This window comes from Labeo rohita, chromosome 22 (assembly GCF_022985175.1).
Source record: "Labeo rohita strain BAU-BD-2019 chromosome 22, IGBB_LRoh.1.0, whole genome shotgun sequence".
Lineage (NCBI taxonomy): Eukaryota > Metazoa > Chordata > Actinopteri > Cypriniformes > Cyprinidae > Labeo > Labeo rohita.
This window is the reverse complement of record NC_066890.1, coordinates 9,820,474-9,837,161: the sequence shown is the minus strand read 5'-3', so window position 1 is coordinate 9,837,161 and position 16,688 is coordinate 9,820,474. Positions and strand designations below refer to the sequence as shown.

The window sequence follows — 16,688 nt, the reverse complement described above, 5'->3', positions numbered from 1 at the left end:
AACACAAGAGTCAAGACGTTGTGGGTGCAATATCAAAATTATCCAAAACGGTGGCAGGAAACTTGAACACATGAAAACGGCAGACAGCAGAAACTGCACCAGAAAACAAATGGATGTGAGCATCACAATGACGTAACAATGACAGAGCAAACATGGTAACAATATACAGGTATATGGTATACAGGTATATGGTATGATATTTTGTACAGTAGGCTAAAGCTTGCCACAAAGCACCGGCAAAGGTAATTACCATGAATTTGTCGGGGGAAATGCTGTATTACTCTTACCTTTATGAGCAAAAATGATAATGTATTTTAAAATGTTTCTAATGCAAGTGATCGTGCTGGCACCTTTAGCTTCCACTCTCTGCACTGACGGTTGGATATGCGTCTAACAGAGCACATTTATCTTAAATGTTTAAACTTGCATTGTGATATGCTTGAGCTGTTTCATATAGAATTTATTTTAGGCAAGTCATGATGATTTGAGAAGGCTGAATTTATCAAGGCTATGATCAAATCATTGTCTGCTGCTGGCCACTTGGTCATTACTTAAAAAAACAAAAACTTACATTTAACAAACAAAAAATGCTCAAAACGTTGAGCATTTTACCAACGCCAATACAATGATAGAAGATTTGGGCTAAATGTAGGCTACTAAACAAAAGAAAAAATCAGTTAATGCTTAAAAGACATTAAAGATATTTAAAAATGTTTGATGCATTTTTTAAAAAATGCTATAAAAACGCTTGTATAAAATTGCGTTTTGAGAGGAGAAAAAAAAAGTCATGTAGGCTGTCTTCACATTTTATTTTTAACATTCAGAAATAATGCAGGCTAAAATGTCAGATAAACTAAATGTTTACAAATGTTATAAACACAGTTATTGGTTTCCTTCTCTCCGCAACAAATCCTCTGGAGTTAAGGCTATGTGTTTAGGCTACAAAAATGTAAATCCAAAACAAATTAAAGATGATGCCTACCTCTCTCATTTGACACTAATCTAAATGTTTCCATATTTGCAACGTATCTGGATGCTAAAATGTTATTTATTATGTAATAGGCTTTGCACTTCACTCGCATCAACATAAAAAAACATTATCCTTCACGTCGGCTATCAGCACTGTGAGGCGGTGCTCATGCTGAATACAACAAATTGTACAATGGAGCAGTGACATTTTTATATATTTCTTTAACTGTGTTTTATTTTGATAATGAACTGGTTGCAATGCAGCAAAAATATGTTGTCTGTGTGCAATGGTCATATCAATGCTGATGGTCATACATAGAAGCAAGACGTCATTCAAAACTGTAAGCTTTTGCAAAAAAAAAAACAAAACAAAAAAAAAAAACAAAAAAAAAAAAAAAAAAAAAAACTGGCCTACTTTCTGCTGTCTCATTTTGTTTTCCATGTGCTTTGGATCATGTCACAATAAACCAAAACTCAGCAGATTTTTTTTATTTTGTTTTGTTAATCTGTCAATTAAAGTGGAATATTTTGTGTATAGACCTATATATTCCTTTTCATATAAGCCTATAGTTTTATTTGGTTTTCTCCATTCACAGAAGTGCTGCAGGTGCATGTGATCTGTTGAATCAATGCACTATCCTCTGATCTTCAGATCACTCTAACGCTGGTGCATTGCCATTGCGACACACCTAAGTTCACAGCTGAGCATGAGTATTTCACTCCTTGGATGTGCCAGCTCACATCTGCATAGGCTCTGAGCCCTGGTTTTAAGGTGGTAGTTTAAAGCTTTCTATAGATATATTTATCATGCCAGTATTCACTGAGTTTCTGTTCAGTTTTGTGATGCACTCCTGTTCAAGACCAAGATGGCAAAGTGCATTCTGTTTTCTTTATTTCACAAAAGCACAACATTTTGTTGATATTGTGAGTGCAAACAGATGAAAGCAGACACTTTACAGTTCTGAATGGTGTATTAATCTTATCTGTATGAGCAAAGTTGTTTCCACTGTTAATAAGAAAAAAATGCAAGTGATTGCTGCAACACCTTCACAGTGGCGGTTTTAGGCATGGGCGAACGGGGCAGCCGCCTGCGGGGCGGCATTTTTTCATGACACGTGGGGGGCGGCACACGAACTTGGAGGAAAAAAAAATCATCTATGCCGCTAAGCGGTTTTCTATTGTCTATGATACCTGTGCCGCCCCTGCTGCTGAGAGGAGAAGAGAGGAGAGGAGAGGAGAGGAGAGGAGAGGAGAGGGGATGAGGGGAGGGGAGCAGAGTACAGTTCACCTCTCCCAAATGAAGGTGGGCTAAACTATGTCAGTGACACCTGACTTTATTACAAATAACGCACATTTAATTCAAAATATTACTTTGAAAAAAAAGTGAAAAAAATTACAAACACAGACCAATAAGTTGCACTTTTTTATTTTTATTTTTTTATTTATTTAATTGTGTGAAATTGCTAATAAAAATAGGTAATAAAAAACGATTATGATGTGAAGGTGAATTGGTTTAGTCTTGACTTTTGGTCGTGAGTGACAGCGTTGGGGGATGGGAAATCTGTTGATTGTCGATTACAAAGTAAACACAGCGATGGAGAAAAAAAGGCCAAAGCTGTCAGGTGCCCAATTTAGGAAAAAAAGAAAAGAAGATGAGGAGAAACGGGCAAAAGATAAAAGTATGCAACAATGTTCTCTCTGTATGATTAAGGTATTCATGTCATTATGTTAATTAGTGGTATAAACTCTTAGGTTTGTTAGCCTTCTTGCTTATGATGCTTGCTATGCTTACCTTGCTAAAAAAAACACAGTAAAAGCCTAATATACATATATATTATGAACCATTAACTTTTTCAAGTGAAACTATTACAAAATTCCTTATTGTAGTGTGTTTTGGACACTTTTCCAATAGGATTTACCATCCCACCCACCAATAGAATCCATCATATACCAGCAGACACTGTTATACTTACCATTAAAACCAATACCATTCAATAGGGGAGCATATCTCATATGATGCCATTCATGGATCGCGGAAGCGGGGGGGCCGCCCGGGCCTGGGCCCGGGTAACTTTTGAGGTCTGGTACAAATTATGACATACATAGGCTATAGATGCATATGGATTATTCATTAAAAGTTCGCCATCTCGATTCAAACACACACAATCTTATTGCTATGATGATGACTTCGCCATGTCTATAAAACATTTGAAATCGCAATCACATCGGAATATTTAAACCTGCTTTCCCGCAACCGCTGATCCAGAGAGAGCTCTGGTCATGTAAGTTAAGCTTTATGTTTAAACAAGCTTCACGAGCAGGATACACGGTATAGGCTACATTTCTTTGTTGCAAACATTAAATAATAACTTAAGTATTGGGATAAATGTTTATTGTAGCCCAGCACGGGCCTCATATATATGCCCTAGCCCGGCCCTTGTCAGACAGCTTATCAGAATTCTAGGCCCGAGCCCGTCTTCACCCAAAACACCTTATACTACTGTTTCATACTGAAATAGTTCAGTTTTAATGGCAAAATGATTATATTTCGTTTCATTCTTTTGTTAAGTTAATTTAGAAAAACATTTGGAGCATTTTTGTTCATTAAATATAGGCTAAGTTTTTTTTTTTTTTTTTTTTTTTTTTTTAAGTAATGACCAAGTGCAGCGAAATACTGATCTGACACATTGATCAAACACGCACGGTCTGTTTGATCAGTTTTGCCCTTCTCAAATCAGGACTTAAATAAGATCTATAGGCCTAAAAGAGTTCAAGTATAAAACAATGTTAGTTTCAACGTTAAACAGATAAATGTGCGCTATTAGACGCATATTCAATCCTTTGTGCGGAGCGTGGAAGCTAAAGCCGAATTGCAGGAAATGGAGGCGCCAGCGCAATTACTTGCATTTTTTTCAGTGGAAACAATTTAAAATGTTCCGTCATTTTTGCTCGTAAAGGTAAGAGTAATACATCATTCGGAACTGTTAAGGGTCTTTTGTTTGTGTGCACTCACAATATCAACAAAACGTTGCAAACGGTGCTTTTATTAAAGAAAACAAACATGATGCGCTTTCTGTTGCCTCAACAGGAGCGCTTCACAAATATTAACGGAAACTCAGCGAATACATACCTCACAGACATGATACATACATCTATAGAAAGCTTGAAATTATTACTTAACGAAACAAAACTAATGCTCTTTCACAAAAACAAAAAACTCTTTCAATAAGTAATCGGTAAAGATGCATTTCTCTAAAGGCGCATCCAAAGAGGAGATGGTGAGGCAGGATCCGCAACTTAATCCTTGGGACACTGACTCAGAAAACACTGATTTGTTGATAAATAATTAAAATATCTCCTTTCTATTTCCCCTGACACATTCATTGTAATTACGTTTGCCGCAGCTGTGTGGGAAGTTTCAGCCCATTGCATGCGCTTGAACACGGATCTTCCAGCTGCGCTGTTTTGCTGCTGCTGGCAGAGACACTAAACGCTTTCCGAGCCGGTCTCGAAAGTGAAAGCGAAAGTGAAGTCTCGTGTTGTTTCCACCAGCGCAGAAATTTGTTTTCATCACCATAATTGCTGTATGTATAAAATATAAAAATAAGAATAAGCCTAGAACAGGCCCGAAGCCCAGCCGCGTCTGAACTATGACCTGAAAATTGCCCCGAAGCCCGGACTTATTTATAACATTTTAGACATTGTATAAATTGACTCATTTATAAAGTTAAATAAAATATTAACTAATAACTATACTATTAATATTGTTTTTAATATTAAAATGTAGACCCCCCCCTTCACACACACACAGGGGGCTTAGTCTTTGCTTTAAAAAAAAAAAAAAAAAAAAAAAAACTTGAATTAAACAACAACAACAACAAAAAAATGTTCCAAACATGTTTCTTAACTAACTTAATGAAGAAACAAAATGAAGTGTAATCACTTTTCCATTAAAAACAAAACTGAACTATTTAATGGCTGCAATAGAGAGAGAGAAAAAAGACAGAGGCTCCAGTCGGACTCGGGCCAGTAATTCTGTTCAGTTTTATTGGCATTAGAAATGACATAATGAATTGCTGAAGCATTTACAGCTTCAGTACACTGTACACTGGATGCGAGTGGCGCAACAAAACACTGTATCATTATAATTAGTAATGCTGTCTACACTGGATGTGCTGTGACATAACAAATCCCTGGCAGTAAACTGTTTCCTCATCCTATTTATGTTGTACTGACACATATTTCAAATGATCTGTGATGATCGCTTTGTCGTGTCCACTACAATACATTAAGGTTTCCTTTGTAGAGGGTTTATAAAGGTGTTTGTTAATGACTAATAAGAAATTTGAATCATTTTTGAGCAGTTGTAACTGAATGAATAAGAATGGTGACAAAAATGGAAAAGAGGGGTGGGGTGAGCAGTAGCTCATTATCATTTAAAGGGACATGCATAGGGCGACCACCCGGCCATAGATCTGTTGTGCGATAGTAGATGTGATTTTGTGGGACAATGCAGTAAACGTGTGAGACAGATACGTTACTACTGCTGCATTGTTTTTTTAATTGGTTAAAATAAATGGAAAATATTGTGTTTTTCAATGCGCTCGACCATTTCTGTCTGTGGTGCTAGATCACTTGATGAGGTGCGTGCATCCTTTGCGAGCAAAGTACGGAATAAATAAAAAGCTTTCTTAAAAAGCAAAAGAATGTATGTACGTTTTCTTAATATGACAATAAAAAACCAACCGCGAGTCCTGCGTTTTGTGACCAAATGCAGGACATTTTCTTAGTATGCAACGTGTGGCACAAGGGGTGAAAACGCAAAGCGGGACGGGTGGTCACACTAGATATGCACTGAAACGGAGTGAACAGAGCTGTTTTTGACAAAGGTAAAAAGATGTTTTACACTACCACTGAGAAATTTCAACCAAAGTACATTATTGATTTTTCATGTAGACCCTGAGAAATCATACCAACTTGTGGAAAAGTGCTTAGGCAACAGTGTTAAACAACATTAAAAAACAAATTAATTAATTACAAAACATTATTATGTACATTCTATATACACCACGTACCTAGTGTTTAGGATATGTTAATACTGTTCTATTTTATATGAAACTGCTGGATCAGTATCGTCATATCCAGGTGACAATCTTGTTCAGGATATGCTGTTTTGATTCACTTGTTTGGAGCTTGTGCAATTTCCACTGTCAAATACTGTACAATACAGAGAAAGATAAAATACATTAAGATCTGCTTTAATACAATGCAATACAATACAATTAATACCAATAATAAATGAACATTGACTCAGTAACTTACTATACTTTCTCCAGTTTACAGTGTGGATCTTCCAGTAGAGCAAACAGCAGCTTCTCTCCTGAGCTTCCAGGTTTATTATTGCTCAGATTCAGTTCTCTCAGGTGTGAGGGGTTTGATCTCAGAGCTGAAGTCAGAGCAGCACAGCTTGCCTCTCCAATTCTGCAGTGCCACAGCCTGCCAAGAGTGAAGAACATGAATGATCTCTGAGACTGTGTTTAAACTTTAGGGTGAGAGTTTAAAAGTCAAAAAAACAAAGAAGAAAAAAAACAAAGAAGAAAAGTCAAAGCTGATACAATTCCACACAGAACCCAATGGACTGGACAAAATTATTGTCACCCTTAACTTAATATTTTGTAGCATCCCCTTTGGAAAAAAATAACTGAAATCAGTTGCTTCCTGTAACCATGAATGAGTTTCTTACACCTCTCTATTTTGGACTACTCTTCTTGTGAAAACTGCTCCAGGTCATTCAGATTTGAAGAATGCCTTCTCCCAACTGCTGTTTTGAGATCTCTCCACAGGTGTTCTATGGGATTCACATCTGTACTCATTGCTGGCCATTTCAGGCCATTCCAGCACTTTGTTTGTAACTGTCTCTGAGTGCTTTTTGAAGTGTGTTCAGAGTCATTGTCCTGCTGGAAGACCCATGACCTCTGGTGGAGACGCAGCTTTCTGACACTGACCACTATGTTGTGCCCCAAAATTCTTTGGTAATCATCAGATTTCATGATACCATTCACACAATCAAGTATCCGGTGCCAGAAGCAGCAAAGCAACCCCAAAACATCATTGAACCTCCACCATGTTTGACTCTAGGGACTGTGTTCTTTTCTTTGAAGGCCTCATTTCTTTTTCTGTAAACAGTGCCATGATGTCCTTTACCGAAAGTTCTACTTTTGTCTCATCTGTCACAGTACGTTCTTCCAGAAGGATTGTGGTTTTGTCACATAAGTTTTGGCAAACTTTTTGTCTTTGTGTCAGCAGTGGTGTCCTCCTGGGTCTCCTACCATAGCTTTCCTTTATCATTCAGATGGCGACGGATGGTGCGAGCTGACACTGTTGTGCCCTGTGTCTGCAAATCAGCTTGAATTTGTTTGGAAGCTAATCAGGGTTCTCTATCCACCATTCAGACAATCCTTTGCTGTAATTTTGCATTAATTTTGCTCTTCCGTCCACGTTCAGGGAGGTTATCTACAGTGCCATGGGCTGTAAAACTCTTTGATGATATTGCGCACAGTGGACACAGGAACATTAAGATCTCTGGAGATGGACTTGTAGCCTTGAGATTGTTCATGTTTTTCCAAAATTTTCTCTCAAATCCACAGACAGCTCTATACTCTTTTACACAAAAAAGTTGAGTCAACCTTTCTCTAATTTAACTGGTTGTAAGTGTGCAATTATTTCTTACAATTTTGACAATTTGCCAGTAATTTTGTCCAGTGCATTTTTGAGTTCTGTGTGAAATTTTATCAATTTTGACTTTTCTTCTCTGTTTTTTGTTGTTGTTGTTTTTTGGGTGTGTGTTGTTGCAGTGCAAACAGAAACAATAAGCATGTGATTACCAAAACATTTGCAATTAGAACAATTTTCTGAGAGCAGTATTGCCTTTTCTGACAGAATTGCAAGGGTGCCGATATTTTTGGCCATGACTATATAAGGGTTTTGAACTAAGGGCAAGAAGACAAAAACAAAACCACTGCTACAGAAGACACATTTGCATAATTTTATTTGTTACTCAAAATCTTATTATTGCTGAGAGGCAAAGAGACTCACTGTAGTTTCTCCAGTTTACAGCATGGATCCTCCAGCAGAGCAGATAGTAGCTTCACTCCTAAATCTCCTGGTTTATTAAAGTTAAGATTCAGTTCTCTCAGGTGTGAGGGGTTTGATCTCAAAGCTGAAATCAGTGCAGCACAGCCTTCCTCTCCTATACTGCAGTCCCACAGCCTACAGAGTGTGAAGAACATGAATGATCTTTGAGATTGTGTTTAAGCTTTTTTGCATTGCCTTTTTGTGTTTAAGCTTTTTTGCATTGCCTTTTTTCTTATACTAACATTAGGAAAGAAAGGATTAACTTTGGTTTTAATGAAGTTCCAGACCACATCAGTACGAATTTGGCCCTTTGTTCAAGTCATTTCATGGTTTTAAAAAAACTGTGACATTTACAGTAAAATATTGGCAGTTGTGGATGTCAGAATTTTACTGTAAAAAATATGGTAGCAACATTTCTCTACAATAGTGACAATCCAAACCACTCTACATATGATACAATTCCCTCCACATTCCACCTGGCTCTTACCTCCCTAAAAAATAAAGACTTCTATGTTAGAATGCTGTTTATTAACTTCAGCTCAGCATTCAACACAATAACCCCTCAACAGCTCATAATAAAACTAAACCTGCTGTTCACATTGGCCACAGCACCTCAAGCACAACCACGCTGTGCACAGGTGCCCCACAAGGCTTTGTGCTCAGCCCACTGCTCTTCATGCCACTGACCCATGACTGCACTGCCAAGTGTAGCTCCAACCACATCTTCAAGTTCGCTGGTGACACGGTGGTGGTAGGTCTCATCAACAACAATGATGAAACTTACTACAGAGAGGAAGTGGCACAGCTGGCTGAATGGTGTGGTGCTAACAACCTGTCCCTCAATGTGGGGAAAACAAAGGAGGTTGTGATGGACTTCAGGAGAAACTCTGTTGTCCACATCGACAGCTCAACTGTGGAGAGAGTCAGCAGCACTAAATTCCTGGAGTGCACATCACAGAGTATCTCACTTGGACCACCAACAACATGTCATACTTCAAGAAGGCACAACAGCACATACACTTTCTCCGCTGGCTGAAAAGAACAAGACTCCCTCAGCCCATCCTCACCACATTCTACAGGGGCACCCAAAACAAATGCCCATACCTCAACAGGACCTTGCCCCTATCTTGATATCTCTACCCCACACATACATACACAACCCTGGAAACAAGCGAAGATGACTCACAAGCATATTCATGAAAAAGCCAACACAGACAAGCTGTGTGAAACAATGCACAATTAACGTTATTCACTTATCAAAAAGTGTACAAAAATATTCTCAAAATATCTTCTTTTATGTTCCACACAAGAAAGTCACACTGTTTTTGAATTACTTGAAAATAATTAAAGTGACGGCAGAATTTTAATTTTTGGGTGAGCTATCCCAATGAGATACTTTTGTTTGGCAGTTATTTTCACACAGGTTTTTTTCTGGTTAGTAGAACAGCACTCACTTTAGTTTCTCCAGTTTACAGTGTGGATTCTTCAGTAGATCAGAGAGCAGATTCACTCCTGAGTCTCCTGGTTTATTACGACTCAGATCCAGTTCTCTTAGGTGTGAGGGGTTTAATCTCAGTGCTGAAATCAGAGCAGCGCAGCCTCCCTCTCTAATACTGCAGTCCCACAGCCTGGAGAAAGAAAGAGAAAAAAACTAGTAAAATTAATGATTAATAATTTTTAATAGTTAGATTAATGTGTTTTAAAGGTTTTTTTTTTTTTAAAAAAACAATGTAACAATATTTATCTCCATCTCTTCAATAAAATATGTCAGATTTGAAAGTTTTCAGTGTATTTTTTGATATGTATATATTATTAGCAGAATCCAAAGCGACTTTTGGATAAAAAAAAAAAAAAAAAATCATTATATGAGACAAATAAACGCAGGAAGTGCTCGTAATATATATATATATATATATGCATCTCTAGGGGTCAGCATCCTATGGCAAGTGAGCAAACAGTGGCACACAGAGGGATAATCACTGGCACACAAGCAATAAGGGGGCACACTGACGTACATAAAAACTGCACACTAATATACATTTTGAGGTATTAAGGGATTAATCATTCCTCATAGTTACACAGCTTGTTAGGATCTATAAGTACTATTAAAGAGTGAGAATTGCGTAGGGGTTAATAAAGCCTTAAATCGCATTAATATCATGTTGGAAGCACAATCTGACAGGTAGCATTTTTTGCTGTTGAATTATGCTCCCTGCTGTTTTAATGGGAGTTAGGAAAATCTGACAGGATAGCAAAAATCGACCCCACTGCCAAATAATTACCCCCTTCATTGACATCACTGCCTGATTGTCTAATCCTAACCCCTCCCCCAAAAAGACTCCTATTCCTAAACCAATTAATAAATAAATCAATACTAGGGGGGTAATAATCTAGTGGGGATTCAGAATTTGGCACAACACCGGCAAGCCATTCACGTGACCGCTTTGCATACGAGGCGCTTCAGATAAATGCCTCAGCGGTCTAACAGCGCTCGTCAATGTCAAAATCACTGAGATGGGCAATCAAATCAAAGTAGGCAGGGTTTACGGTTCACAAGAGCAGAGCACAAATTCCACTGCAAAACTACAGTTCAATATTGAAAGAGAGCAAGGTAAGATGGAAGTTGCAAATCATTTAATATTAGTCAACTGTTTTACGATAGAAATGTTAAATAACTGACAGCTATATCCAGTGATGCAAACTACTACTTCAAATATGGCCATTGTGAGAGTCAGAGAGAGAGAGAGAGATTAAAGTTTTTTTAGCATCAGACACACAATTATTTGTTATGCTTAACAAATAATCTCTAACACCCCTCATCCAACCAACAAGCCAACTATGAGGGTCTTTGGACTGTTCCTCCAAAATGTGACTTACACCAAAGAGGCAGACAGACCCCTGGCTACCATGGCAACCAGGACACCTCAGCCAGACCAGATAAACTGTACGACCTAATCTTTACGAACTTCCCCTTATTCATTTGTTCAGATGTGTTATCAATCAACAGGATGACTATCAGGTGCCAGTGTATGCCCTGTTTTAATTAAAGAACAGGAATTCAGTGGAACAATGAATTTTGAATTATACCAGCAAATTCTAAATTTAAATGTCAGGACATCTGTCCGAGAACTGAATCTTAAAAGTAAGTGGGTCATGCAGCAAGACAATTACCACAAGCACACAAGTCATTATACCAAAAAATGGTTAAAGAAGAACAAGGTTAATGATTTGGAATGCCTGAGTCAAAGTCTGGACCTTAATCCAATTGAAAAGCTGTGGAAGGACCTGAAGGAAGCAGTTCATAGGAGGAAACCCACCAATATCACAGGGTTCAAGTGTTTCTGTATTGAAGAATTGGCTAAAATTCCTACAAGCTGTTGTGCAGGACTGATCAGCGGTTACAAAATACGTTACCTGCGGTTATTGCTTCAAAAAGGTGTCACACCAGATACTGAAAGCAAAGATTCACATGCTTTTGCAACTCACAAATACACTCAAAAAATGATTCCACAACACCATTTGTTAGGTTTCTCATTCAACTCAATATTTTCGTTTTGAAAGAACATGTTTCAATTAAGTAGGTCAAAAATAACATCTGATGCATAATGTATTTAGCTGCATGTCAGACTAATCTGTATGACCTTTTTATTTTTTTTTTTTTTTTTTACAAAAAATCTGTGAAATCATTACATAACATTATGAATATTCTTTTAATTTCTGGGTAAACTATGCCTTTTATATGTTTTTGTTAGGCAGTTTTTTGTGTTCAGAAATAATTAACACTCACTGTAGTTTCTCTGGTTTACAGTGTGGGTCCTGCAGTAGATCAGAGAGCAGCTTCACTCCTGAGTCACCAGGCTTATTATTATTCAGATTCAGTTCTCTCAGGTGTGAAGGGTTTGATCTCAGAGCTGAAATCAGAGCAACACAGCTTTCCTCTTCAATTCCGCAGTCCCACAGCCTTGCAGAGAGAAGGAGAAAACAAATCAATACAAATGTATTAAACAATGTATCAGTATTTATCTCAATCTCTTCAATAAAAGTGTGTCATATTTGAAAAGTGTGATTTCCTTTATAATGTGATGAATATTCTACACTGCAAAAAAATTATTTCAATTTCAAATAATTTCAAAAATAAGTGTTTATTTTCCATGTTTTTGTTTTATTTTAAATTGTAGTCAAAACTCTAAATTAATTATATCTAAATTAAATGGCTTTTTTAAAAGAAGTATTATGACATTAATAACAAATTACATTACTTCATATTTTTATAAAGAAAAAATACTGTATTTTTATATAGTACTTTTTCAGTTTTCTTAAATTACATACAAATGTATGTAAAATCAAAAAATAATCTGTAATTATTACAATAACAAAACCGTTAGATGATAAAACTGTCAAATGACTGGCGGCAAGAGCTGACAAAACAAACAAACAATAAAAAAACTTAAAATCAAAGTAAAATCTCCTAATTTAAATGGGATAAAAACATTGTTTTACAGGTATTTCCTGAATTAATATGATCAAACACCTTTACTGTAAAAAAAAAAGTATTGAAGTCATGCTCTAGATTTAATACTGTCACAGAATTGATGTTAATGGTGTTGAAATTCTGCAGCAGATCTATAATTCTCATATCATTATCAGTATCTTGTGTATCCTCCAAATACCTAAAGCTGTAAATTCAACTCGTTGCAAATATGCAACCATCACTTCTCTCACAAAAGACTGCTTTGTAAATAATCTTCCTGACTTATTTCAATTCCTCAGCATATCGAATAGCTTAGAAAATTTTGATATGAAACAGAAACTATGGACTTGGACTATCTTTCTTTTCTTGCGCTTTAGATACAGTTGCTTCTTTATGATTTAAGGAAGATTAAGAAAAACAGTCAGACCGTGGTAAAAGGAGCACACTCATGCCCTAAAGAGAGCAGTCCAGAAAAGGTGGACAGGTATAAAAAAAAAAACAAAAACAAAACTAGAGGCATTTTGGTAACACTTTATTTTGACAGTCCACTTTAGAAATTCTACTAAGAGTAAGTACCTTTGCAACTGCATGTCAGCTAGCCATTAGAGTATTAGCAGACTGTCTGCTTAATATATTCTAACACTCTTCTAAACATTGCAAGTATGTCACTTCAACTACTAACCCTAAACCTAACCTAACAGTCTGCTCTGAGAGTTAGTAGACATGTAGCTGCAAACTAATGAGAATTAGCTCACATGTAGTTGCGAAGTTACTTATATGTAGTAGAATGTCTAAAGTGGACTATCAAAATAAACAGTGACTTGCAAAAATTCAACCAATAAAAACTCAATAAAAATGTTTGGAGATGTATGACCTACCTAACAGAAAGCATGTTTTATGGACTGTCTCTTGGCTGAATCTGGATGAGTGCAGATCTCTCATCTTTGTATTATTGTGTATTTTGGATCTATGCACCTTATATTTTTTGCCTACTGGATTAGAGTGTTTGGTGCTACAACCTTTTCTATTTGTAGATTAAAATCTGATTTTTTTTTATTTTTAAGAAATTGTTCTGCACTGCTGGATGACATCATGTAGTTTCACAGTATTGTGGTAACAGAAAACAGAAAAATAAAGGCACAAAACATATTTAGAAACACATCAGTACTTCATGTTTACATCACCATCAATAAATATCAGGCTTTTTTCTTGCTATAAAATGTACTTTATAAAAATACATTTGAGCTGTGAGTGGATTTTGACTAACTGAAAGGCCTCAACTGGCCATTGCATTCCAGAAATGAATTTTTAAAGTGCATTTGTTTAATTTGACTTCTTACTCAAAACCTTATAATTACTGAGATGTGATGACACTCACTGTAGTTTCTCCAGTTTACAGTGTGGATCCTCCAGTAGGGTAGAGAGCAGCTTTACTCCTAAGTCTCCTGGTTTGTTCTGGTTCAGATTCAGTTCTCTCAGGTGTGAGGGGTTTGATCTCAGAGCTGAAAACAGTGCAGCACAGCCTTCCTCTCCAATACCACAGTCCCATAATCTGCAGAGAATAAAGAACATGAGATTGTGTCTAAGCTTTATGGTGGAAGTATGTTTGTGTGACATGGATGGGAAAAAATAAATGAAATACACCTCCTTGTGTGTTTGCAAGACAACAATAAAGATGATAATAAGGATGACAGCAAGGACCACAGAACAAAACAACAGTAAAGATGACAGTAAGGATTACAGTACAATACCAGACAGCAAAAAGCCCAGTGTTAAATTAACTCTCCCAGGAGTTTATTTCCATAAATGAGTGTTAAAGTGAACACTGAAGTAGTGTTAAAGTTAATAAGGTAATTAAGTGATTAACTGAGTGAAGATTGACCATTTTTTAAGACTCCTGATGTTAATAAACAAAATCACTAAAAGAGAAAATCATTTTGTTGGGCTCTTGACCCATAACTTTTTAATATTAGATTTAGTTCAGCCAAGAGCAAAAGTCATCATTTCAGGATAATTATGTTCTAACATAATCATAATTGGAGTTACTTAGCTCATTTTAAGTGTCATCTCTGAGTTATATTTCATTTTTGATTACAACAGCTACAACAACTTGTGGTTCCAAAAAAAAAAAAAAAAATAATAATAATTTTTAATGAGCATGCGCATTCGTTTGTGTACAATGCTAACTCTGGAATCGTATCTTATTATTTGTTTAGTAGGCATGGTAATTTTAGTTAGATGAAGCTATTGTTTGCATATAAAGAACTTCATCTATATATTTCCTTGAGGATCGGCAGATTAGTATGAACTTTAGATTTTATACACAATTTATGATAATTTACTGTATTTTAATAACTGACAAACACAAGCAGCTGATTTTACGTTTTAAAGCACAACCGTTTTATTTGTTGTTTTTAAAGAAATTAGTCACAAACAGTAGCCTACAAATTCAAACAGCAAACTCATATTTCCTTGTTTACCTCTTAATACAGTACTTGAGCCTATATATTGGTTCTCTTATAGTTTTTAAAACTTGTTTTTGGACAGTAAGATTTTTAATGTGTGTGTGTGTGTGTGTGTGTTTTATTTATTTATTTTTTAGTAATTTATTCCTGTGATTTAAAACCTGATTTTTTAACATCATTAATCCAGTCTTCAGTGTCACATGATCCTTAAAGGAGAACTCCACTTCCAGAACAAAGAATTACAGATAATGTACTCACCCCATTGTCATCCAAGATGTTCATGTCTTTCTTTCTTCAGTTGTAAAGAAATTATGTTTTCTTGGGAAAACATTTCAGCATTTGCGAGCGTTTGAGATTAAAAAGTATTAAATTGTATGTTTTTTTTTATAAAAATAACAGATTGTTTCGTTAGATAAGACCCTTCTTTCTCGGCTGGGATCATTTACAACTGCATCTGGGATCATTTGAAGCTGCATTTAAACTGCATTTTTTAAGTTCAAACTCAAAGCACAATAGCAGTCCATTATATGGAGAAAAATCCTGAAATGTTTTTCTCAAAAAACAATTTCTTTATGACTGAAGAAAGACATCTTGGATGACAAGGGGGTGAGTACATTATCTGTCAATTTTTATTCTGGAAGTAGACTTCTCCTTTAAGAAATCACAGACAGAAAAAATGTACTGATGATAATAATAATAATAATAATAATACATGTTTTTAAAAAAACAAATAAGCACATTGGAATGATTTTAGAAGAACAATGGACAGTGACTTAAAAAGCCCAAATGTGGTATACAGTTTATTAAGAAACTATGGACTATGTACAGGAAAGTAGGTGTGTCTACAATGCAATGTGCTGAGTTGCATGTTAAGCTTGTCCCCCGAATTAAAAAAAAAATTGAAGACAGTGTTGAAGTTCACATTCAGTATAAACCTTGTTTATGTTGCAAACTGTTATCATTCTATTTGATAGTTTACATTTTGACCCTTGAAGTAACAGTTCATCCTAACCTGTATGACATTCTTTCTTCTGTTAAACTCAATATATGACATTTTGAATATTGCTAAAAACAATACTGTGTACTGTGCATTTTACTGTGTAGACAAAAACATTTCTTAAAACATCTTTTGCTATGTTTGACAGAGGAAAGTCATAATGTTTTGAATTGACTTCAAGGTAGGTAAATTAACAACATAATTTTAATGTTTTGATGAATTATCCCTTTAACATGAAATGTTTTTGTTTGGCAGTATTTTCACACAGTTTTTGCATTCAATAATATAACAACACTCACTGTAGTTTCTCCAGTTTGCAGTGTGGATCCTCCAGTAGAGAAGAAAGCTGCTTCACTCCTGAGTCTCCTGGTTTATTATTGTTTAGATTCAGTTCTCTGAGGTGTGAGGGGTTTGATCTCAGGGCTGAAATCAGAACAGCACAGCCTTCCTCTCTAAAACTGCAGGAACTCAGCCTCAGAAAGAAAGAGGAAACAGGTAAAATCAATAATTACTAGTAGTGTTGTAATACTCAAGACCAGTCTTGTCTCAGTCTCTACCACATTTGTACTCATCTCATCTTTGGTCTTAGACTAAGAGGAATCAGGATTTTGTTTCAAAACTGGTTACTACAACTGTGGGAATATCACTGAAT

The 16,688-nt window shown here is 36.0% G+C and overlaps 1 protein-coding gene across 16 annotated transcripts in view; it reads right to left on the bottom strand.

Annotated features, from left to right (window-relative positions):
* LOC127153541 (NACHT, LRR and PYD domains-containing protein 12) overlaps nt 1-16,688 on the bottom strand; it is a 47,271-nt gene that overhangs the window by 4,472 nt on the left and 26,111 nt on the right. For 3 of the 16 annotated variants that reach the window (XM_051094641.1, XM_051094640.1, XM_051094642.1), the window contains 7 exons: nt 16,336-16,509; nt 13,953-14,126; nt 11,891-12,064; nt 9,558-9,731; nt 8,065-8,238; nt 6,292-6,465; nt 4,868-6,186 (listed from right to left, as the gene is read on the bottom strand). In XM_051094641.1, the coding sequence (XP_050950598.1) occupies nt 6,180-6,186; nt 6,292-6,465; nt 8,065-8,238; nt 9,558-9,731; nt 11,891-12,064; nt 13,953-14,126; nt 16,336-16,509 (1,051 nt within the window). In that variant the 3' untranslated portion in view covers nt 4,868-6,179. Of the gene's footprint in view, nt 1-4,864; nt 6,187-6,291; nt 6,466-8,064; nt 8,239-8,339; nt 9,015-9,557; nt 9,732-11,517; nt 11,555-11,890; nt 12,065-13,952; nt 14,127-16,335; nt 16,510-16,688 lie in introns of those variants that run through there. The other 13 variants (XR_007825286.1, XR_007825287.1, XM_051094647.1 and 10 more) reach the window with 12 other exon arrangements.